At 41.2% G+C, this 23,697-nt stretch overlaps 1 protein-coding gene across 1 annotated transcript in view; it reads right to left on the bottom strand.

Moving 5' to 3' along the window:
• Positions 1–23,026, bottom strand: part of LOC126188321 (WD repeat-containing protein 11-like) — a 209,064-nt gene extending 186,038 nt beyond the window's left edge. The window contains exons 1-2 of the mRNA XM_049929917.1: positions 22,797–23,026; positions 6,090–6,320 (exon numbers count right to left, since the gene is read on the bottom strand). Coding sequence (XP_049785874.1) covers positions 6,090–6,256 — 167 coding nt within the window. The 5' untranslated portion in view covers positions 6,257–6,320; positions 22,797–23,026. The remainder of the gene's footprint in view (positions 1–6,089; positions 6,321–22,796) is intronic.
• Between the last annotated feature and the right edge of the window lie 671 nt (positions 23,027–23,697).

Genomic DNA, 23,697 nt, shown 5'->3' with positions numbered 1-23,697 from the left:
AGAGATGATTGAAGTAGAAAGATCTAAAATATTTAATGGGACATGGAACATATACCAAAAGACAGGTTTGCCACCACAGAAATATGCAATCATCAAAAATATTTTGTGTATCAAAATCAAAACTGAGTCTGACTGCAAAATTATCTGGACGCAAGTAACCGGACTAGATGAACTCAAGTTAATCACTGGTTGTTTCTACTGGCACCTGATTTTGCCATAACACTTCTAGAATCATTCAAAGAATGCCTATGCTCATTAGCACGGAAGTACCCCGATCATCCATTATTTCTTGGAGGTGACGTTAACCTACCAAGTATAGAATGGGATGTCTATTGATTCAAAGCCAGTGATACAGACTTGTGAAGCAGTTCTGAGCACATTATTCAAAAACTGTCTTGAGCAGCTAGTTCAACAACCCTTACACAATAGAAATATTTTAGACCTTGCAGCTACAAACAGGCCTGATCTTATTAACAGAGTCAGTATAGGGGCTGAGAATGGTTACCATGACATCACAGCGACAGTGGTTACTGAAATTAATAAACCCATCAAGAAGACATATAGTGATTAGCATCCTACTTACACAATGAATGGACATCATTTTGTTCCAATATGATGAATGTAGAGGAGTTATGAGCAAAGCTTAAACTGGAATGAGATTTTCACTCTGCAGTGGAGTGTGCGCTGATATGAAACTTCCTGGCAGATTAAAACTGTATGCCTGACCGAGACTCGAACTCGGGACCTTTGCCTTTCGTAGGCAAGTGCTCTACCATCTGAGCTCAAGAGCTTCTGTAAAGTTTGGAAGGTAGGAGATGAGATACTGGCAGAAGTAAAGCTATGAGCACCGGGCGAGAGTCGTGCTTCGGTAGCTCAGATGGTAGAGCACTTGCCCGCGAAAGGCAAAGGTCCCGAGTTCGAGTCTCGGTCGGGCACACAGTTTTAATTTGCCAGGTTCTGGTCCTATAGAAATTCACTAAGTGGGTTGAAGAATTCTATTTAGTCATTCACATACCAGTCTGGGGTGATAAAATTTTAAGTTTCAAATTTCATATTTAAAAAATCATTCGTGCAGGAGGATCATATAGACATAACACTTCGTAATTGTCACACAGATTTCCTTATAGAGGACATAAAAATAGTCGTCCTGACATTAAGAAGTAACTGAAAGAGTAAAACAAAAATAAGTTACTATGTCTGGATCAAACCCCAATTCAGTTTAACAGAGAGTACTCTTCAACATTAGCCCCTTCCTTAGCCTGTCTTGATCACAAATCTCTCGCCCAGCAGAAAGTACCAAGCAACCGGAAAAAAGTGTAGATAACATATGTCAGCAACTCTTGAGCGTATTCTAAATTCAAACACAATAAATCTCCTAGAGACAGAAAAGCTCTTGCCCCCCAAATCAGTATGGATTTAGAAAGCATTCTTTGTGCAAAACTTAATTTGCCATTTTCTTGCACAATATCCTGTGAAACATGGATGAAGAGCAACAGTAGATTTCATATTTTTAGATTTCTGGAAAACATAACACAGTGCCACACTACAGACCATTAACAAAAATCCAAGCATACAGAATAAATTCTCAGATTGTGATTGGCTTGAAGACTTCTTAAGTAACAGAACCTAGTACATTGCCCTGGACAGTGAGAGTTCATCACAGACAATCTTGTCAGGAGTGCCCCAGGAAAGTATAGAAGGGCTGTTCTTATTCACTACATACATAATCAGTCAGAAGAATATGGTGAGGAGCAATCTGTGACTGCTTACAGGTGACAATTTAGTGTCCAGGAAAGTGACATTGCCGCATGACTGTAGGAGGATACAAAATGAATTAGACAGAATTTCTATTTGGTGCGATGACATGTTGATTAAGTTTTTAGGCATAATGTTGCAAAGTGATATGAAATAGAATGAGCACTTAAGATTGGTAGCAGGGAAGTCAAATGCAGACTTTGATTTACTGTGAGTATTCTGGGCAAGTGCAGTTCATGAGACTGCATGTAGAACACTTAGGCGACCCATTCTTGAGCACTGATCCAAGTGTTTGGGATCCCCACCATGTAAGATTAAAGTAAGACACTGAAGCAAATTAGAGGTGTGCAGTTAGGTTTCTTACCAATACTCACGAGTATTAAGAAAATGCTTCATTAACTCGAATGGAAATTTCTGGAGGGAATAAAATGTTCTTTTCATGAAACACTATTGAGAACATTTAGAGAACTTTCATTTGTTGTTGACTTCAGAATTGCGCTACTTTGCCAACACAGATTTTGCATAAGACCTGTTAAGTCACGATAGGAGAAATTAAGGCTTGCAAGGAGGTATGGAAAGGAAATGACTATTAGTGGTACAAGGTAACTTGCACTGTTGACCGTATGTTGGCTTGAGGAGTAAGTGTGTATGTATGTATGTCTGTAAGTATGTAGATGTAGATATGCCATGGTTTGACAGTGATGTTAGAAAGCTACTCTGAAAGCAAAGAGAGCTTCACTGCAGATTCAAACATAGCCAAAGCCTCAAAGACAAACAAAAACTGAAGAAATCTAAAATATGTATAAGGTGAGCTCTGAGTGAAGCATTCAGTGATTTCAAAATTGAAATTCTGTCTACTACTCTGACAGAAAAGCCTAAGAAATTTTGGTCTTATGTTAAATCAATAAACGGATCAGAGTCACTTTGGGACGATAATGGCAGTGAAACACAATATTACAGAAACAATCCTGAAATACTAAATTCTTTTTTCCTAATTTTTTTTCATTGAGGAAGATCATATTGCTGATTCCCCTCTAAATTGTTGTACAAATGAGAAAATGATGTATTCATATAATTGTGTGTGTGTGTGTGTGTGTGTGTGTGTGTGTGTGTGTGTGTGTGTGTGTGTGAGAGAGAGAGAGAGAGAGAGAGAGAGAGAGAGAGAGAGAGAGAGAGAGGACAACGAATGGAGCTAACAGGGTATGATGGTGTATGATTCTACGCAGATATGAGATAAAACTTGCACCTCATCTAGCAGCAGGAGTAAATGGTTCCCAGTGATTGGAAAAATGTGCAGGTCATTCCATTTTCAAGAAGCACTGTCAAACACATGCATAAAATTATAAGCCCATATCAGTGACATCAGTATGTTGCAATATTTTAGAACAAGTTCTAGCTCACACATTATGGAATTTCTGGAGAAAGAAACACTCTTCTTCAGGAACTAACATGGAATCCACAAACAACAAGTGTGTAAAACCCAGCTCACTCTGTTTGTACATGAGGCTCAGAAGGCAGTAGACACCAACATTCCAGGTTGACGCCATATTCCTCGACTGACAAAGCATATGACACAATTCTACACAATTGCCAAATGAAGACATATGAGTGAATGGAATATCAGACAAGCTTCATGGTTGGACTAAAGAGCTCCTAGAAAACACAAAACAGCACATCATTCTTACTGGAGAGAAATCTTTGTACACACAAGTAACTTTGGGTGTACCCCAAGGGGGCATTAAAGGATCATTCCATTTTGCACAATATATGAATGATTAGTGGAAAATTCCATAAGCCCCATAATTCATTTTGCGGGTGATACTTTCATATACAGAGTGGTTGTAATGCTATAAAACTGTAACTATATGCAGGAGAGCCACAGAGGATCAAAACATGGTGCTGGAATGCAGTCGACTCTCAATATAAACAAACATAATGTATTGCACATAAATGGGCAGATATATCCAATATTGAATGATTACACAATAGCAGAACAACCACTGGAAGAAACCATATCCAGTAAATATCTGAGAGTACACATATGGAGTGATTTTAAAGTGGAACGACTGCATAAAACTAATCACACAGAGGCAGATGTCAGACAGATTCATTAGAAGAATTCCCAGGAAATTTAGTCCACTCACACAGGATATAGCTCACAAAACCTGTCTCTGACCAATAACTGTTTATTGATTGTCAGTTTGGGATCTGCACCACACAGGATTGATATACGAAATAGAGGAGATCCAAAGAAGAGTAGTACATTCTGTCGCAGATACACTTAGTAAATGTGAAAGCATCACAGAGATGCTCATCCATTGTTAATGGCAGACACTGAAAGATAGGTTTCGTGCAACTTGGTGTCCTTCACTGTTTAATTTGCAAGGGCATACATTCATAGGAGAGTCAACCTATACATTGCTACCTCCTATGTGTATCTCACAAAAATACTATGAGGGTAACACTGGAGAGATCTGAGCTCATAGGGAGGCTTGCTAGCAATCTTTCTTCTCACAACTGGAACGGGAAAGCAAAGGAAATTGCTGTAACACACACTGACAGCAAGATAGTGCTGGATTCATTAAGAAATTCAAAGAAGAAATATAATGCAAAATCAGAAGATTCCAAATGTACAGTTGGCACATAGACTTTGAATCTACTCAAAGCTCACACAGGGGTGAGGACCAATGCACTAGCTGATAACCTAGCTAAGAAAGGATCCTGACCACAGAAAAATCAATAAGCTACTGCAAAATATCTACCCACTCAATAAAATTAAAATTAAAATTTAGAAAAAAATGGGAAATTGAGTGAGCAATGAACTAAAAAATAGGAGAAATACAAAACTGTATTTTCCTACAATCCATCAATGATTAACAATTAAGTTACTACTATGACCAAACTTTACCGCTATTTTTACTGGTCTGTTATACATATTTCAGACTTACTATATACATTTTAAAATAACTTAAGAAGTGTTGTGGATATGTAATGGTTAAGACCAAACTCTACCAACTGCTATTAATTTGCAGTTTAACAAAAAAGAGGGACAAACTCAGGACCTAGAAGATAGTGTCGGAAGTTCCATGTGGCTTTTCGCGGATGATGCTGCAGAGTACAGAGAAGCTGCAGCATTAGAAAAATTGCAGCGAAATGCAGGAAGATCTGCAGCGGATAGGCACTTGGTGCAGGGAGTGGCAACTGACACTTAACATAGATAAATGTAATCTATTGTGAATACATAGAAAGAAGGATCCTTTATTGTATGATTATATGATAGAGGAACAAACACTGGTAGCAGTTACTTCTGTAAAATATCTGGGAGTATGTGTGCGGAACGATTTGAAGTGGAATGATCATATAAAATTAATTGTTGGTAAGGCGGGTACCAGGTTGAGATTCATTGGGAGAGTCCTTAGAAAATGTAGTCCATTAACAAAGGAGATGGCTTACAAGACACTCGTTCGACCTATACTTGAGTATTGCTCATCAGTGTGGGATCCGTACCAGGTCGGGTTGACAGAGGAGATAGAGAAGATCCAAAGAAGAGCGGCGCGTTTCGTCACAGGGTTATCTGGTAAGCGTGATAACGTTACGGAGATGTTTAGCAAACTCAAGTGGCAGACTCTGCAAGAGAGGTGCTCTGCATCGCGGTGTTGCTTGCTGTCCAGGTTTCGAGAGGATGCGTTTCTGGATGAGGTATCGAATATATTATTTCCCCCTACTTATACCTCCCGAGGAGATCACGAATGTAAAATCAGAGAGATCCGAGCGCGCAAGGAGTCTTTGCGGCAGTCGTTCTTCCCGCGAACCATACGCGACTGGAACAGGAAAGGGAGGTAATGACAGTGGCACGTAAAGTGCCCTCCGCCACACACCGTTGGGTGGCTTGCAGAGTATAAATGTAGATGTAGATGTAGAATTAAATAACTCAAAGGACAATGATGGTTTGTTAATAAATCATGCTTAAATCTTAAATTCACATTTTTTTTACAATTGTTTTAATTTAATAAGGCTGTTGGACATATGACGATATGTCATCTTCAAATATAAGTACATGCAATTCTTACAAAGCCTGAATATATTCAATAAGGATAATGGATTCCTAAACATGGCTCATACAATTATTGAGACATTTATAGGCCTAATATGGATTTCAGAAGAAAATCCACATATTTCAATCCTCATTTAAAATGTCAATATCTTGATATATTATTTCTCTAAAGCCAGACAGACACAACTATAACTTGAATTTTTAAAAGACTGTGCTTCTGTAGTAAAAATAACTTAAAGAGTAAAAAACAATGTAATTGATTTGAGAATTACTGAATTACCAATGAATTGCACCCTGGTTTTGCTGATTTGCTGCACCTGTGATTACACGAGCTGAAACTCTTGGTATCTGAATTGGTGCTGTTTTCTGATGTTCTGATTCTTCAACAGAGGGATTTCTTTCAATCAGGACGTCTCTACGTTCCTGGACTTCTTCCACATCACCCATTTCAAAGTCCTTACTTTTTGTTAGCTGTATGGTGGAATTTGAAATTACATTTGCTGGGGGTACACTGAAAATAAGAAAAGCAAGACAAATTAAGACTTCTACTTAAACAAGTTCAGAAAAATTCAGTAACATAGAAAATATGACTTCACAGTCCAAATGTAAAAAGAACTAAATGTTGAAAGTAATACCAATTATTAAAAACTAGTGTATCAAGCTGGACAAGCAATCTGTTCCTTAAACACATTTAAATTTATGCAAAATAATAAAGTTAAATAATAAAGAAACAATGCTTGCAATAAACATTGAAGAGGCCTGCACTAAAAAAAAGTCTCTCCCTTTCTTTTAACTTATTGTGTGGTGATGCTTAGCAGTGACCCACATTCTCCAACAGGAGGCTTTTTTTTAAAAATCTGACTGACAGTTAACAAGAGAAGAATCCTGAATAACTACTTTTCTCACACAGATTTTAGTCCAAAACATCCTTAATTGCACAAATTTAACCACTAAAGACTTTTGTTTTGTCTTGTTGAGGAACATTGTAATGAAAGTAGCTCACAATCATGAATCAAATTTTTTGCCACATCTACAGGAGAGTAATACTGTGTCAGTAAACTTTTTTCTGGAATAATATCTACATAAATAAATATAATCATATTTTTGAGTATTTCAGGAAGTACAAGAGTTGTGTATAACAAATTTCATGGTGAACCAGTGTTTGTGATTCACAGTTAATGTGGCAAATATTATAGCTAACATACTGTATCACATGTAGTTTTCCCTTTGAACAGAACTGCTTACGGTCTGTATTTATTGTACATTAATGCTATTTTCATGACTTTTAGTGATTATAACCTTGAGAAAGTATCAGACAACTAGCAACTTTTTATTCCAGTTTTTTCAGTTCCCTTAACAGGTATCTCATTTTGTGTACAACTGCTTCACATTTAGCTTAATAGATCCAGAAATTAAAGGGGACTCAGCAAAACTATTTTAAAACTTCTTTTACTGTTCAATAAAACATTGCTCCAGCCACAATTCAGCCCCATTGTTAACACTGTTTTCTAACATAAGACAAGTTAGCCATTGTTCACTGAAAATTGCCCTCGTTACTGTGAAGCGATTGGTCACTGCTGCCAGCGGATGTGTTGGGAAGACTTCAGAGTTTGTGTACCAAAAATCCTATCCTCTCCTGCGGATCCTGTCTCCCCTACACGAAGAACAAGATCTAATATGATTCGTCCATCTGACCTGGGATACAGAGAAAGACACTGAGCAGGTTGCACAGCCAAGGGGAGAGAGAGTCATGGATAGCAGAGATTAAAGGGTAACGAGAGCAGCATCTGTCAATAGCCTGCAGGCTGCTCATTGAGACAGAACAATTTAAAACACTGTGGAGGGAGGCCTGAGAAACAAAATGGAAGGCTCTGTGAATGGCTAGTAGCTCTGCTGTGAACACACTACATGATCCTGGTAATAAAAGCCATTCTAAGCAGTAGGAGATGTGAAAGCATATCCCCCCTTATTGATTGTCTTAGAATTATCAGTGTAGGAAATAGCAGCACCCTGGAACTCTTCAAGAATTGCATGTACAAGACACTGGAGAACCATAGAGGTGACAGAGACCTTAGGACCCTGCATAGGCCGATCCTAATCCATGGTCTAGGCACAATCCAATGGGGGGCGTGGGAGAAAATATACGGGATGCGTTCCAGTGAGGGGATATGGAGATCCCAACAGAGGGAAGTGAGATGCATGCCAACCAGCAATCCCACCTGTGGACAGTTGTCAGGAGGGAGACATCCCACATTTGCAAAGAGGACAGGGTACATGGGATGGTCAGGGAATTGGCGAATGGCAATTGCATAAGAAAGCAGGAACTGGCTCATTTGTATCTGTAGAGGAGGAATGCCTGCTTCTGTGAGGAGACTGTCAACAGGACTAATGCGAAAGGCACCAATAGCCAGATGCACCCCACAATGGTGAACAGGGTCAAGTAGTTGCAGAGTGGAAGGAGCTGCTGAGCCATAAACCTGACTATCATAATTTGGTCTGGACAAGGCCAGAGCACTGTAAAGATTGAGGAGAGTGGTACAGTCTGCAACCCAAGATGTGTGGGCCAGGATGCAAAGAGCATTAAGCTTCCGCATGCATGTAGTCTTTAGGTTGCGAATATGAGGCAGCCTTGTCAGCTTTTTATTAAAAATAAGGCCTAAGAAACGAGACTGTGCTACAACATCGAGGAGCTGGTCACCTAAATAAAGTTCTGGATCGGGGTGGACGGTGGGTCAATGACAAAAATGCATACCCCATGTTTTGGAGGGAGAAAACTGGATGCCATGGGAGATGATCCATGCAGAGGCACGTCGGATGGAACCTTGGAGCCAGCATTCAACAGATGCTACTGAGTGGGAGCTGCACCAGATGCAAAAATCATCAATGTACAACATACAACACTGGGGTAACCACAGACCCAACAGAGGTGACAAACCCATTGATGGCTATGAGGAAGAATGTGACACTTAGCACAGAACCCTATGTGATATAGTTCTCTTGAATCCGAGTGGTGCTGAGTGAAGTGCCAATCAAACCTGGAAGAGCCAATGAGATAAAGACTTGCGGATAAAAATCAGAAGGGGACCATGGAAGCCCAAGTCATAGGGGATAACTAAAATGTGATGGTGGCCGAGTGGTTGAACCGCTGAGAGAGGCCAGGGAGGGGTCCCAGGGGGCAGCATGATCACTGGCAGGTGCCAAAGAAGGGGGGCACTTCTTTGCCCAGGGAGGGGGAGGGGCTCCCTGGCTGAAGGTCTTGGGCATTGCAGGGAAGGGGGACAGGATTGGGGTAAGGAAGAGGTAAGTGAGAGAAAGGATGTAACAGAGGCAAAAGTTGATGACAGTGACACTGGATGGAGTCTCTCATACTTTTGGTGAGCCTGAGCATAAGACAGGCAATCCAGGGACTTGTACTCTTGGATCTTCTATTCTCTCTTGTAAGCCGGGCAATCCAGTGAGTGAGGGGAGTGTTGGTCATGACAATTGACACACACAGGTGGTGGAACACAGGGGGCTTCCCTCATGGAGTGGGTGTCCAAGCACATAACCTTGACCTTCTCTAGGAGGGTATCCCTCTCAAAAACCAGAAAGAAGGTGCCAGTATCTGTTAGTTGTCTTTGCAACCTTTCTGCAAACACTGAACAAAATGAACGCTGCATTGCTCCAGGTCAGCCCGGAGTTCCTCATCAGTTGGCAGGACGAGGCCCCTATGAAAAATCAGTCCCTGGACCATATTCAGAGATTGGTGAGAAGTAATAGAAACTGGGACATTGCCAAGACGATCACAGGCACAAAGAGCTGCGGACTGGGCAGCAGATCTACAGGAAGCCTGACCGCTTCTTACTAAGAGCCTCCACCAAACTTGTCCTCAATATCCTCCACAAAAAACAATAGCTTTGTGGCGGTGAATTTGTCCCCATCCATCCTAGTACAGATGAGATGGCGCGGAAAGTGTTCATCCCAACACAGTGAGCCTGGCCCTCCTCCCATGGTGTAGGCAGGGAAGGGAAGGTTGCCGGGTCATATGAAGCAGCATTCAATGTTCCTTCCCTATTCAAAGAGACGGTCGTTTGAGAACAGCCAGATTTTTGCAGCCTGGTATGCTTAATGCGCAAAGCATCCACACTGACATCACCCACACTGATCAGGAGCTCTCCCAATGGTTGCCACCCAGCCACAGCAAGGACCAACTAGCATGGTGACCGTTGCCAGGTGTTCCGATGCTCTAAGAAGACAAACAACCACTCCTTGGAATACATGGAGAGGGAACAGCTCAGGTATCAGTAGTGTGATCCTTGTGTTGTCAGAAGACTCAACCAGATGGGTAAATAACAGTCCCACCACACAGAGTGGCTACATATGCTGTTGTACTAGCAGGATGGAAGGAGGCTACAATGGGGAAGGGAGAGGAGAAGGAAGGGTGCTGAAGAATCCACACCATGGATGCTAGGAAGGGAGTTCTTCCCCAAATGACTCATACTAAAAAACAGAAAATTTAGAAGTGGAGTTCAAACCCCAAATGCGGACCTAAATTCCAAAAAGAATGAAAGAACAGGCAGAAGGAACAAAATTGCAAGCAATGCAGGGGAACTAGGTGGAAAGTCACGTCATTATAAATCAGAACACTGAGAGAGGGGAAGGAGGGGGAATCGGGGAAGGAGTGAGGATAGGGAGGGAGAGCAGGGTGAAGAAAATGCAGCCAGGGAAGAACGAATTGGCAGCAATAGCTCGGGGCCCCATGTGAAAGGACCATGACCCCCCCCCCCCCCCTTGGAGGTGCACCTCTTCTTCTGGGTAACTTGTGACAACATGTAGTTTTTCTTGACTCCCTTGGTACTTCATCATTTCTTCTTCTTTTCGTTCCTGTGGTGTAGTCCATAGTAGTGCTCTAGCAAACACCTCTGTGTTGCATTACATTTCTGTGGTGTAGGTCCTTCTTGTGCTCCAATGCTCATCACCTTCCCATTTTTTCAGGGTAATTGGTAGTGTTTTTTCTCTCTCATGTGTCCGTGTCAGTTCCTTTCACTTCATTTTTACATTCCTTATATTTTTTTCTCTACTGGTCTTTCCCATTCACGTACTCCTGCACACACTGCATTTTACATCCCATGGACAACATGCCTACTCAGTTGCACTCATTGTTCTGTGTATTATTCATGTTTTTGAACCTTTCAGCTATCCTTGTCCTCAGTGACCTTGGTACTTCCCCATCTAGCTCTGATCCCTGGCATCTGCTCCCTCCTTTTGCCTGGTGTTTCTTTTCCAGTGACCACTGCCCCACTGGCTTTGTGGATGTCACATTGTCATGTTCCCAGTGGCCACATTGGTCAAGTGCCACCAGCATTTCGCTGATACCATGCTGTCTGTTGGCACTATCGTGTTCCCAGTGTGGTTACACTGGTATTGTCTGGTCTCCCCCTGCCACCACTCCACTGGCTGCTCCCGTAGCTTCCGTCATCTGTTTCCAGCAGTGTATGTGCACCTCACCAACTGGCTCCAGTCAGTCACTGCGCTTGCTCCCATGGGCCATTGGCTAGTCATCTCCGACTTTTCAATAGCTCCTTCTGGGACTGCTCCACCAGCTGGTCATGTCGGTCTGCACCTCCAGTGCCACAGTCATCCTGTATATTTCTTGTTTCAGGATTGCTCTATGCCACCTTTTTCACTGCCAGGCCTGGGTTGTCCAACACCACGGTGAATGGTACGTCTCAACCTCAGGTTACAGGTTCTGGGGTGACAGGGTCACAGCCACTGAGATATACCCTCATCCTCAAATATCCTCTGCATCATCCCAAGGGAGGAAGCACCCCTACCCAGTGGGCACTTGTTGTCATAGCAATCCCTCTCTTTGGTTGGTTTCACCTTTCCCAGCTGAGAGATGGATTGCAGGATGTTTTGGCTAGTGTCAAGATGGCTCCTCCATCTTTTTCTGAAGGGGAGGGGAAGTACAGTAGCTGGTCATTTGTGGGCCACTCTTGTTACCAGCACAATGTCCACAATCAGCGGGTAGTATGTTTCAGGGTCACAGATGACCTTCCTTCAGTGATTGTTTACGAGCCTCGCTAGTACCCTGTATGTTGTGGACACTGTACTGATTACAGTCTATTGACAGATTGTAATAGCAGGCACCTCCAGGGTCACCAGCACCACTCCTAGGCAGTGCATATAGTGGCAGTAGCAAAGGCAATGCTGCAATCGAGGGAACTAGCTTGCAGCCGTGCGCCACGTGTCTGTCAAGAGCCCACAGATATTTCTCCACTTGCTGTGTATTTAACTTGCATCACAGCCTCCAGCAGGTATCTCTTTGCTCAGATCCAGGCCATGCACCAGCCCTGTTCTGCAGCCCATCCATTAGAGCATTTCACTGAGTCTACACCACAATGTGATGCTGCTGCAGCAGCTACCAGGAGAGAGACCCCACATCGTGCAGCCAGCAGTCTTTGTTGGAGCCTCCTGTTTCCTCCACCACTCGCCTTCCCAGGGCTCCATGCCACTGTACTGGTAGTCCACTGTGAAATGTTGACTTTGTACTTGTGTTCGTGTGACCATTTGACCAATTTCACTACACTCTTTGATTCTGTTACTCATATCGAATCCAGGATGATCATTTTATCTGTAACTCAAACTGTGTCTTATGTGGAACCTAACTTCTGTTGCGATGCTGTAATAAAAGTTTACTTAAATGCAATCATGTGCATTCCATTTACAACTAAGAACGCAGAAAGGATCACTCACTATGTATGCCTGTGGGCATCATTCTTCATGCTGAAGAGGCTACTTCATCAGCCATTGAGGGAACAGGGAGTGACCAACTGCAGATTGTCACACAAGTTTGACACAAGTGATGCCTGTCATCTAAGCTCTGAGTTCATAGTTTGGTCATTCCAGCGAGTGGCAGAGCTTTGCTCACAATCTGCAACATTGAACCCAGAACCAATCATTGCTCCCTGGTTACGAGTCAAGTGGAAGGCTTGAACCAGAGACTTCTAAGGTTCTGTGACAAGCTAGGCTGCAACTTCCTAGACTTGCACCACAGGTTTGGGAACCGTGGGGTCCCCATAAATGGGTTTGGTGTCCGCTATAAATCAGAATCTGCTACACAGGTAGCTGATGGTGTGTGTGTCCAAACAAGGGTTTTATAATCGCAAAGAATTCACAATAAAATGCCAGAATTTGAAATACTCCCAAAACTCGGTGGAGTTCACATTACAATATATACAGTAAGGTGGTTAAAACCTGAAATTGATAGTGATGAGATTTTTAGAGAAAATTTAACTTTTTATTAAAAGAAGAGGTTAATAGTAAATTTATCAACCATGATAAAAGTTGAAGCTGCATGCAAGATTTTTTGAGCAACAACTGAGTACCAATGGTGGGCATAAACTTACAATCAGATCCCTCTATCAATCACCAGATGTAACTGAAAACGTCAGAGAAAATTTAAGGTAATTAGTACATAAGTTCCCCAATTGTACTGTCATCATCTGAGAAGACCAATTGCGGAAATTAAAGCTGGAACTAGTGGCATGACAAGATGTCCTGCAAAACATTATTAAATGCCTTCTTTGAAAACTTGTCCCTTCACTGATTGGTGAAACATGGCTGCTTTTGTGCCAGTCTGGAATGTTTACAGTCACTGTCAACCTTACCCACATAACAGCACTGTGGACTGTAGCAATAAGTACCCATTTTGAATATAGTGCTGATTCGTATGTGGTGTTGTGGATTGTTATTGTTAATATTATTTAGTGGTCTGTGCGAAGATGCTGTACCTGGTCTTTATTACAGCTCACCACAAACTCCATTTACTCTGATGACTCCTTAACCCATTACATATTCATTTCTTGTGGGGCTTTCCCAGCAGCCAATGTGTTACACATCAATTGGAAGCTTCACTCCCAGCACTTTCCCCAAAGGAGCCAAGTGTGTGATTAGCAGAGGGATGATGAATGAAACAATTTTGGTTGCAATGAATGAAGCCTTCAAAGGCTACCGTAGCAGAATCCTACTGAATTATCTCTTACAAAATCCAAAAGAAATTCTAGTCTTACATGTAAAGAGTTAGTGGTGTGTCCAGAAATTCATGGATGAGACAAGAACAGAAACTGAGGATTTCAGAGCAAAAGTAGAAATGCTGCTGAACTACATTTTCAAATGTTCCTCTACAAAGGAAAATCTAAGAATACTCCCCCAATTTAACTCTCATACCATTGGAAGGATGAGTGAGATACATTTTTGAATAAGTATTGTTGACAAACAGCTGAAATTGCCAAAACTGAACAAAGTTCCAGGGTCCGATGGAATCCCTATCAGATTCTATACCAAAATTACAGCTGAGTTAGTCCCTTCTTTTAACCATAATCTGTAGCAGATCCCACTGACAAAAAAATCACGCCAAGTAGTTGGAATAAAGTACCAATCACACCTGCCTACAAGGAGGGTAGCAGAAGTGATTCACAAAACTACCATCCAATTCTTGTAGAATCTTAGAACATGTTCTGAGGGTAAGCATAATGGGGTATCTTGTACCAAACGATCTCCTTCGTGCCAACCATTATGAATTCCGATCATGAGAAACCCAACTCTCACTTTTCTCGCATGACGTCCTGAAAGACAGGGATCAGGGCAGTCAGGCAGATGCATATTTCTTGATTTCTGAAAAGCGTTTGACTTATTATTACACGTATGCTAATAGCCAAAAGTATAATTGTATGGGGTATAAAGTGAAATTTGTGACTGGAGTGAAGATTACTTAGTAGGAAGAACGTGTAATGTTGCCTCGTATGGAGAGCCTTCAACAGATGTGCAGTAACTTCAGATAGGCTTGGGGAAGTGTGTTGGAAACCTTGCTGTTCATGTTTTATATTAACGACTTTGCAGATAATATTAACAGTAATTCCTGAATTTTCACAGATGGTGTGGTTATCTGTAACACACTACTGTCTGCAAAGTGCTGCACAAATATTCACTTAGATCTTGATAGTATCTCAAAGTGGTGCAAAGATTTAAATGTTGAGAAACAAAAATGGCACACTTCACAAAATGAAAAAAATGTAGTTTCCTAGACCTATATTGCCAATGAGTCACAATGGGTGTAGCAATGTGTAGGGATATGAAGCGGAACAGTCAAATATGGTCAATCATAGGTTAAGCCAGGTGTCAGACTTTAGCTTATTACGAAAAGCAATCAGTCTACAAAGGAGGTTGCTTATAAAACACTCGTGTGACAACCATAGAATAATGCTCAGGTGTGTGGGACCTGTAGCAAACAGACTAACAGGAGATGTTTATTGTATACAGAGAAGGGTAGCATGAACAGTCATAGATATATCTGATATAAAGCACACCAGTGGCAAGATGCAATCAATACCTACACTGTGCGATAACAATGGTGAAGTCACTGATGCCAGTGCCACTAAAGCAGAGTTATTAAACACGGTTTTCCGAAACTCCTTCACCAAAGAAGACGAAGTAAATATTACTGAATTCCAATCAAGAACAACTGTCAAGATGAGAAACATAGAAGTAGATATCCTCGGTGTAACAAAGCAGCTTAAATCACTTAATAAAGGCAAGGTCTCCGGTCCAGATTGTATACCACTCAGGTTCCTCTAAGAGTATGCTGATAAAATAGCGCCATATTTAGCAATTATATACAACCACTCGCTCACAGAAAGACCTGTACCTAAAGACTGGAAAACTGCTCAAGTCACACCAATACCCAAAAAGGGAAGTAGGTGTAATCTGCTGAATTACACTATATCACTAATGTCGATTTGCAGTAGGGTTTTAGAACATATACTGTATTCAAACATTATGAAGTACCTCGAAGAAAACGATTTATTGACATATAGTCAGCATGGATTCAGAAAATATCATTCTTGTGAAACACAACTAGTTCTTTATACTCATGGAGTAATAAGTGCTATCGACAGGGGATGTCAAATTGATTCCATATTTTTAGATTTCCAGAAGGCATTCGTCACCGTTCCTCACAAGCGTCTTCTAACCAAACTGTGTGCTTACGGAGTATCGCCTCAGTTGTACGGCTGGATTCGTGATTTCATGTCAGAAAGATCACAGTTCATAGTAATAGACAGACAGTCATTGAGTAAAACAGAAGTAATATACGGCTTTCCCCAAGGAAGTGTTATAGGTCCTCTATTGTTCCTGATCTATATTAATGACATAGGAGACAATCTGAGTAGATGTCTTAGATTGTTTGCAGATGGTGCTGTCATTTACTGTCTTGTAAAGTCATCAGATGATCAAAATTACTTGCAAAATGATTTAGATAAGATATATGTATGGTGTGAAAAGTGGCAATTGACCCTGAATAAAGAAAAGTGTGAAGTTATTCACATGAGTACTAAAAGAAATCAGCTAAATTTTGATTACACAATAAGTCACACAAATCTGAGTGCTGTAAATTCAACTAAATACTTAGGGATTACTATTACAAATAACCTAAATTTGAACGATCACATAGATAATATTGTGGGTAGAGCAAACTAAAGACTGTGATTCATTGGCAGAACACTTAGATGGTTCAACAGGTCTACCAAAGAGACTGCTTACACTACGCTTGTCCGCCCTATTCTGGAATATTGCTGTGCAGTGTGGGATCTGCATCAGTTGGAACTGACGGATGACATCAAAAACGTACAAAGAAGGGCAGCTTATTTTGTATTATCGCGAAATAGGGGAGATAGTGTCACAGACATGCTATGTGAATTGGAGTGGCAACCATTAAAACAAAGGCGTTTTTCGTTGCGATGGGATCTTCTCATGAAATTTCAATCACCAGTTTTCTCCTTCGATTGTGAAAACATCCTGTTGCCACCCACCTACATAGGGAGAAATGATGATCACGATAAAATAAGAGAAATCAGGGCTCGCACAGAAAAATTTAACTGCTTATTTTTCCCGTGTGCCATTCAAGAGTGGAACGGTAGAGAGACAGCATGAAGGTGGTTCATTGAACCCTCTGCCAGCCACTTTATTGTGAGTAGCAGAGTAATCACATAGATGTAGATGTGATCCATATGAGAGCATCCCAGAAATGCTAAAGAAACTGAAATGGAGGACACGTGAAGATAGAGGCAAACTATCCTGAGAAAGGCTACGTACAAAACAGCAAGAAGCAACTTTAAACGGCCAGTCTTCATGTATATCACTGCTTCCAACATATTGTTCCCATAGAGATTGTGAGGACACCGTTAGACTAACTACAGTGCAGTCCATGTGTGAATGAAATGGAAAGGTCTAATAACTGGTACAATGGGAAGTACTCTCTACAATGCACCTCACAGTTTACAGAGTACAGATACAAGTGTAATGATCACTATGACATATTTAATGTAAAAATGTATGGTCAACCAGGAAACAGGACTGTTACAGGCACTCAAACAGGAATTAATGAAGCAAAACTATAATGCTGTAAATGATATCTATCGACAATTGAGGCCAATACTTAGTGACTAGAAAATTAAGGATAAAATCTCATATCACCATATTTCCATAAATGCTGAGTGTCCACATTAGATGCCAGTCAGGTATCCTAATTCCATCTGCATCTTCCATGTGTGTAGGGTGGAATCCTGCCCCAGCAGCCATTAGTTATGAGAGATTCACAAGCACCACAGAAAGCTCAGAAAAAGCAACTACTCGGAGGACTGCAAACAATATCTAGTGGGATGGGATAGAAAGTGCAAAAGCCAGTATCAGAAATTTCTCAACAGCACAGACCCTGCAACTGCAGATGACTTGATGCATAGCCTAGATGATGCACAGTGAAAAAATGGATGGAAACCATTGAATTACTTGATTTTAAAGCACTTTCCAGGAAGACCTGGGCACTCCAAAAACTATCTGAAGCCAATGAAATAAATCATAACACCACAGGTGTTTCTGCAAATAGGATTGCAGCCCATATACAGTGACACCCTGAATGTCGAGAGAAAGAGCTCATTCAAGAACAATACACCATTAACTTTGTGCATCAATGACAAACAGTGTCCCTTTAGACTGGTATTCCTCTAAATATTCCACTGTCAGAGTCACAGAAGCACTTAAGATTATAAAGGCAGGCAAGGCAACCGGACACAACAGAATACATATGAAATTCCTTCTACAATAAGGGACCTACACCACAAAATGGCTTTCACATTTATATATACAAATGTGATGGCAATGGTTGGGGGAGGGGGGGCGGGCAATGTGTGTCAAAGGGTGAAGGATTCAAAGATCACAAATATCATCACATTGATTAAGCCAGAAAAAACCAAGTGACCAACTAAAGAGCTATTGAGCAATTTCATTGCTCAGCACCACATACATGCTGCCTGAGAGACTCATACAACAGATTGAGCCCAAAAATATTGGAACCAATCCCAGATGAACAAGTAAGATTTCCACCTGCTAGAGACTGCATAGACCAGGTACTCCCTCATACAGAGGCAAGCTGTCAAGAAAATCAAAAATCATCAATTGCTTTCATAGAATTTCAATGGAGATTATGATGCTGTTTATAACAACAAAAACAATCAATTTTGACAGAATAATTAAAATGAATAGATATTAAATCTACTCACCAAGCAGTGTCAGAACACACACATAAAAGAAGGTTGAAATTAGGCAAGCTTTTGGAGCCAGTAGCTCCTACTTCAGGCAGAAGGGTTGAAGAGGAAGGAAGAGAGGTGAAGATAAAGGACTGGAGAGGTCTAGGAAAAGGGGTAGATTTCAGGATAGTCAGCCAGAAGCGCTGGTCAGGGAGACTTACTGCACGGAATGAGAAGGAAAGAATACAAAGGATGTCGTACAAACAAATTTGGATAATTCTGTGCAGCCGTGTTATCTGTTTCATTGGTAATACATTCACCAAAAAAGCTTTCAAAATAATTACCAGTTAATGATTAGCTCAACCACTATACACAACAGGCTGCCCCACTTTTCTTCATCATTATAGTGAAGACATGCCAAACACAAGGTCCAGGAAGTTCATCTATACGGGTGACTGGGCTATAGCTGAACGACACGAATCATTCGAGGTCACTGAAGACGGCTCGAGGTCTGACTTAAGGCAGCTGAGTGTCTACTTTCATAAATAGAGACTGTAGCTGAACACAACTAAGATGGAAGTACCATGCATTCATTTCTGTAACTGCTCAACAAAAGAGAGCTTAATGTCAACTTCAAAGGAAAATATCTCAACCATAAGAACTACCCTAAATATCTAGGAGTCACACTGGATAGGACTCTCTCTCACAAGGAGCATCTGACAGAGATCACAGGTGAATAAGGACAGGGACTAAACTGTGCGGCACCCCTTGGGCTCCAACGCAAATATGCTTCAGACATCAGCAGTTGGGCTCGTCCATTTGGTGGCAGAACACGGGATTAACACCTCACTTATGTACAAGACTGACATGGTACTAAATGACACTCAGCTCACTATCAGCAGCAGAGTAAATTCCATACCTACTGCACTGCTGCCCTTCTTAAGCCATATACCACCAGCAAAGATACGGTATATAAATGCCATCCATAGAGAGTATCATAAATTAACAACAACCCTAAACTAGCTGTATGTAATGACATAGCTGATCTGGTTTGCAGAAGACTGACAACAAGAAGACCACTATTAGTCACTGCTAAAGAACCGATAAACTCAGACTTTGAAGTTCACAATGCCTGAAAACAACACTGGCAAGACCAGTGCCCACCATAATGTCAAAGTTTCATGATCACAGATAAGCTTCCCGATTTCAACCAATCACACAATGTATGTATGACATTAAACTGAATGAGCATCGAGCACAACAAAAGTGCCAAAGTCAGGGGAAGGTACCATCTCCACAATGTGACTGCAGAGCCGCAAAGCAAACAACCTGACACACGGTGATAAAATGTCCAAATGAAGCCTACATGGGACCCTTCACCAATATCCTTGCAGCAATAGATGGCATGACTGAGTACATCCAATGCTTGGATATTAATTTGAAACTAAGTTTAGCATATAATATATACATGTGCATATTATCTACATTAATTTTATCATTGTGTGAGTATACATGTTTCATGATATTTGCCATACAATTAATTAATTAATTAACTGCTTCTTAACAATAATCGAATTTCTAGATGAAGCAATAAGTAAAATAAGAGAAAAGTCACCACTAACCTACAGCAGATTGATGCATGGAGCACAGAAAACAGCATTCACACTAGTTTTCAGCACTAGCTCTTTTTCTAACAGTAGTACACATATCCACAGCGACAACCACCCACACACACACACTTCTGTGGTCATGGCAAGACTAATTATTGACACTCAATTATTGAAACCAGATGCTTGAGCTGATAGAGGTGGGAGAGGGTTGGGAATGATGCATAGAGACGGCAGGGGGAAAGAGGCAGGCCTTTGGAAGAATAAAAGAGTACAGAAAGTAAAATGAAAAGAGGTATAGGAAGAAGGAGAGGGACTGAGGTGGAAGGGGAAAATAGGATGGGGGGAGGGAGGGGAGGAGGGGTAAGGAGAGAAAGATTAGGAGGACGAGGGAGGGGGAGGGAAAGGGAAGGGAAAGTGAGGGAAGAGAGGTTTTAAAAGGGAGAAGAAGAGAAGGAGATTGCTCACATGATTTGGGAGGAGGGGGGGGGGGGGGATAGTGGGAGAGCGCAGTGGATGATCTGAACGGAGAAGGAGTGGTGTGGACATAATAGAGAAGGAAAAAGGCAAGACGGGTTAGCTGAGGTTTAGGCCAGTGGGACTGTGAGAGTGCAGGATGTGCTGGAGAGACATTTTCCATTTGCATAGTTCAGAGAAGCTACTGCCGGAAGAGAGTATCCAAATCGTTCACATAGTGAAGCAGTTGTTTAAGTCTTGTGATGTGCAGCATGTTCAGCAACCGGATGGTCAAGTTTGTGGTTTGCAACAGTTTGGCAGTAGACATTCATGCAAGTGAACAGTTGGTTACTTGTTATGCCGACACAGAATGCTGTACAGTAATTGCAGCATAGCTGATAAATAAAATGGCGGCAGAACACACACATAAAAAAAGGATATAATTGGGCAATCTTTCAAAGCCAGTGGCTCCTCCTCCTGGCAGAACGGTTTAAGGGGAAGGAAGAAGGGTGAAGGAAAAGGACTGCAGGCCTCAGAAAAGGAGTAGATTTCAAAAAAGTCACCCAGAACCAAGGGTCGGGGAAGACTCACCAGACGAGATGAGAAGGAAAGATATTCCTTCTTAACCCATCCAGTAGGTCTCCTATAACTTGTGGTTCTGGATGACTTTCCCGAAATCTACCCCTTTTCCTAGACCTCCAGTCATTTTCCTTCCCCTTCAATCTTTCTGCCTGAAGGAGGAGTCACTGGCTCCAAAAGCTTGCCTCATTATAACCTTCTTTTATGTGTGTGTTCTGCCGCCTCTTTGTGAGTAGATTTTTTTATCTAGCCAATTAAATTATTTTGTCAAAAATTGATTGTTTTCACTGTGATATATAAAATGGCTGCTTTCACATGTGGCCTTGCCTTTTATAGAAATGCCAGTGACAGCACTGTAGTAGAATGTGGTACATGGGTGTATGGGACAGGGCTTGCATCTGGGCCAACCCCAATGGAGTGACCTATGGGGTGCAAGATTGGTAGTAGGGTTGGAATAGGTGTGGGCAACAACATTCTGTAGGTTGGGTGGCCAGCGTAACACCACTTTGGGGGACGTGGGTAGGATATCCCTCGCCTCAGGACACAATGATAGGTAATCAAAGAATTGGTAGAGGATGTGGTTTTTTTCAAGGCTAGATGATACCGGGTGCCTTTCTCTTTATTTATGCATTAACTGCTTCTTAAAAGTTTGTCAACTATTTCAACAGACGTCGACAGAATTACTTGCATCACATGCTACTAACAGTCCACCAAGGAATTTACTTCACACACAATCATCTTCTTGCTAATTGCTGGAATTAGTTTGTGCCAAGTGTAGCTTAATGAACATTAAAATGGTCAGTGGACAAGCAGCACTTAAATTGCTTGGCTTCCACATACAACACAATTCAACCCACCTTTCTGTGGTACATGGTCCAGCTGACAGTTTTGACAACTGTATTCATATATATTGGAATCTCATTGCAGTAGCATGCTGACAAGTGGGAACTTATACAATTTTTTAGAGATACTACAAATCATCTGTAAAATGACAACTTAGGATTTTCAGACCATTTGAGACTTTTTCAGTAATTATTCTTACATAACAAAGGGTGAACTGAACCTACAATGCTAGATGTCGGCTTCGTACCATTATGTAATATTAACATTGCACGCTACATCATGCTTTCGCAAACAGAAAGAACATTTCAATGACAATAACTCTTTTGTATCTATATTAGCTTGAGGAATATAAGTCGTAGTGACAGAATGATCCATAGAATGGCTCAAAGTCTTGGTTTGGTTGTGTTAAGGGGAAGTAGTATCATAGACTCTGCAGTTAATACAGGGATCCCTAGGTATTATCCATTATTTTCGGGCCGACCTATGTACTTCTGTCATTGAAATTGTTACGTTTTGCCAAAAAACGACTACAATAACATAGCTTCATTTGCGTTAGTGTTAAGGGCGGGCATACATGATAAAGCCTCTCAAAAGCACCACATAGAATAATGTGTAAGGCGCAGGGAATTCTGTTGTGGAAATTATGTTACAAACAGTGTCTGAAAAACGTGTGTAAGTGGAGAAAGCATAATAATCTGGACGATAATTATATCTGGACGATAACTGTCTATGAGAACCAAAGTAACGGCATAACTTTATACGACAACAGTAGCGGAACTAAATCACATCATGCGTCTGGGCTGCTACTAAAACCAAATGTTACTATCTGAAAATTCATGTCCTGAAAATGACACGCTGTCATACAGTGCAGCACCAATCACTGGCAGAGTGATCGCTAAAATACTTGTAACAAGTAGTTTACAACCAAAGAGTTCTACTCACTTTTCTTGAAAACAGTTTTAGGTCATACTATACATTTACTTTTTCAGTCATTTGATTATAATCTTATAGCGGAATATGAGTGTTGAACACAAGTGGTACGTTATTAACTACACTGTACGACCCAAACTGTATACAAACTGAACTGACATGCCTTCCATCTACTCCCAGCCACTATCTCAGCCTGACTGAAAACAAACATGTTTCCGTGCTTGACAAGAACAGATGCGCAAGCGTGCTTGCCCAACAACTCGGGAGCATGCGTGTGTAGCATAAGTTTGCGCAAGCATTTGCACTGTACGAACAGCTGATTGCTCGAAATTTAGTTATGCATGATTGCGCAAGTATTCAAGCGTGTGCGTGACTAGGCATGTGTGCCAAGAATACGGAGGCTTCTGCGTTTATAAGTGATTTGATTAGATATTAATTTCGTACTGTTAAATTACATTGCGTGCCGGCATTGTACCGTACTGCAAGTCGCGTCGAAGAAGATAGTATTACAGGGAGAATAGAGAAGGAAGACATCAATCCATGGCAGTACCACATATACACTCGCGTCAATTCGTCTCGTTTTTGTTACCCAGTAGCCAGTACTATAGCACTCTGCCAAACGGCCAGTACGTGATACTGTTGAGTTAGGCTGGATCTTGTGAAAGCGAAAATGAATCGTCATCTTTCATAGTGGATTGTAGAATAGTTTTTACATACGGGACGGTCTGTAGTGCAATAAATTCTACCAACAACAATAAGAAGACACCACATTTGTCTTTCTTCGATTTCGTAAGGACCCTGGGAGGTACTCAACGGTACATTACAAAACATTTTATTTACGATTCTCTTGTAACCAAGAGATATTTACTATGAATACCTTTTTTTTAAGAATAAAAATATTCTAGTAAATAGC

Source organism: Schistocerca cancellata, chromosome 1, assembly GCF_023864275.1.
Source record: "Schistocerca cancellata isolate TAMUIC-IGC-003103 chromosome 1, iqSchCanc2.1, whole genome shotgun sequence".
Lineage (NCBI taxonomy): Eukaryota > Metazoa > Arthropoda > Insecta > Orthoptera > Acrididae > Schistocerca > Schistocerca cancellata.
This window is presented reverse-complemented; position numbering and strand designations above follow the sequence as displayed.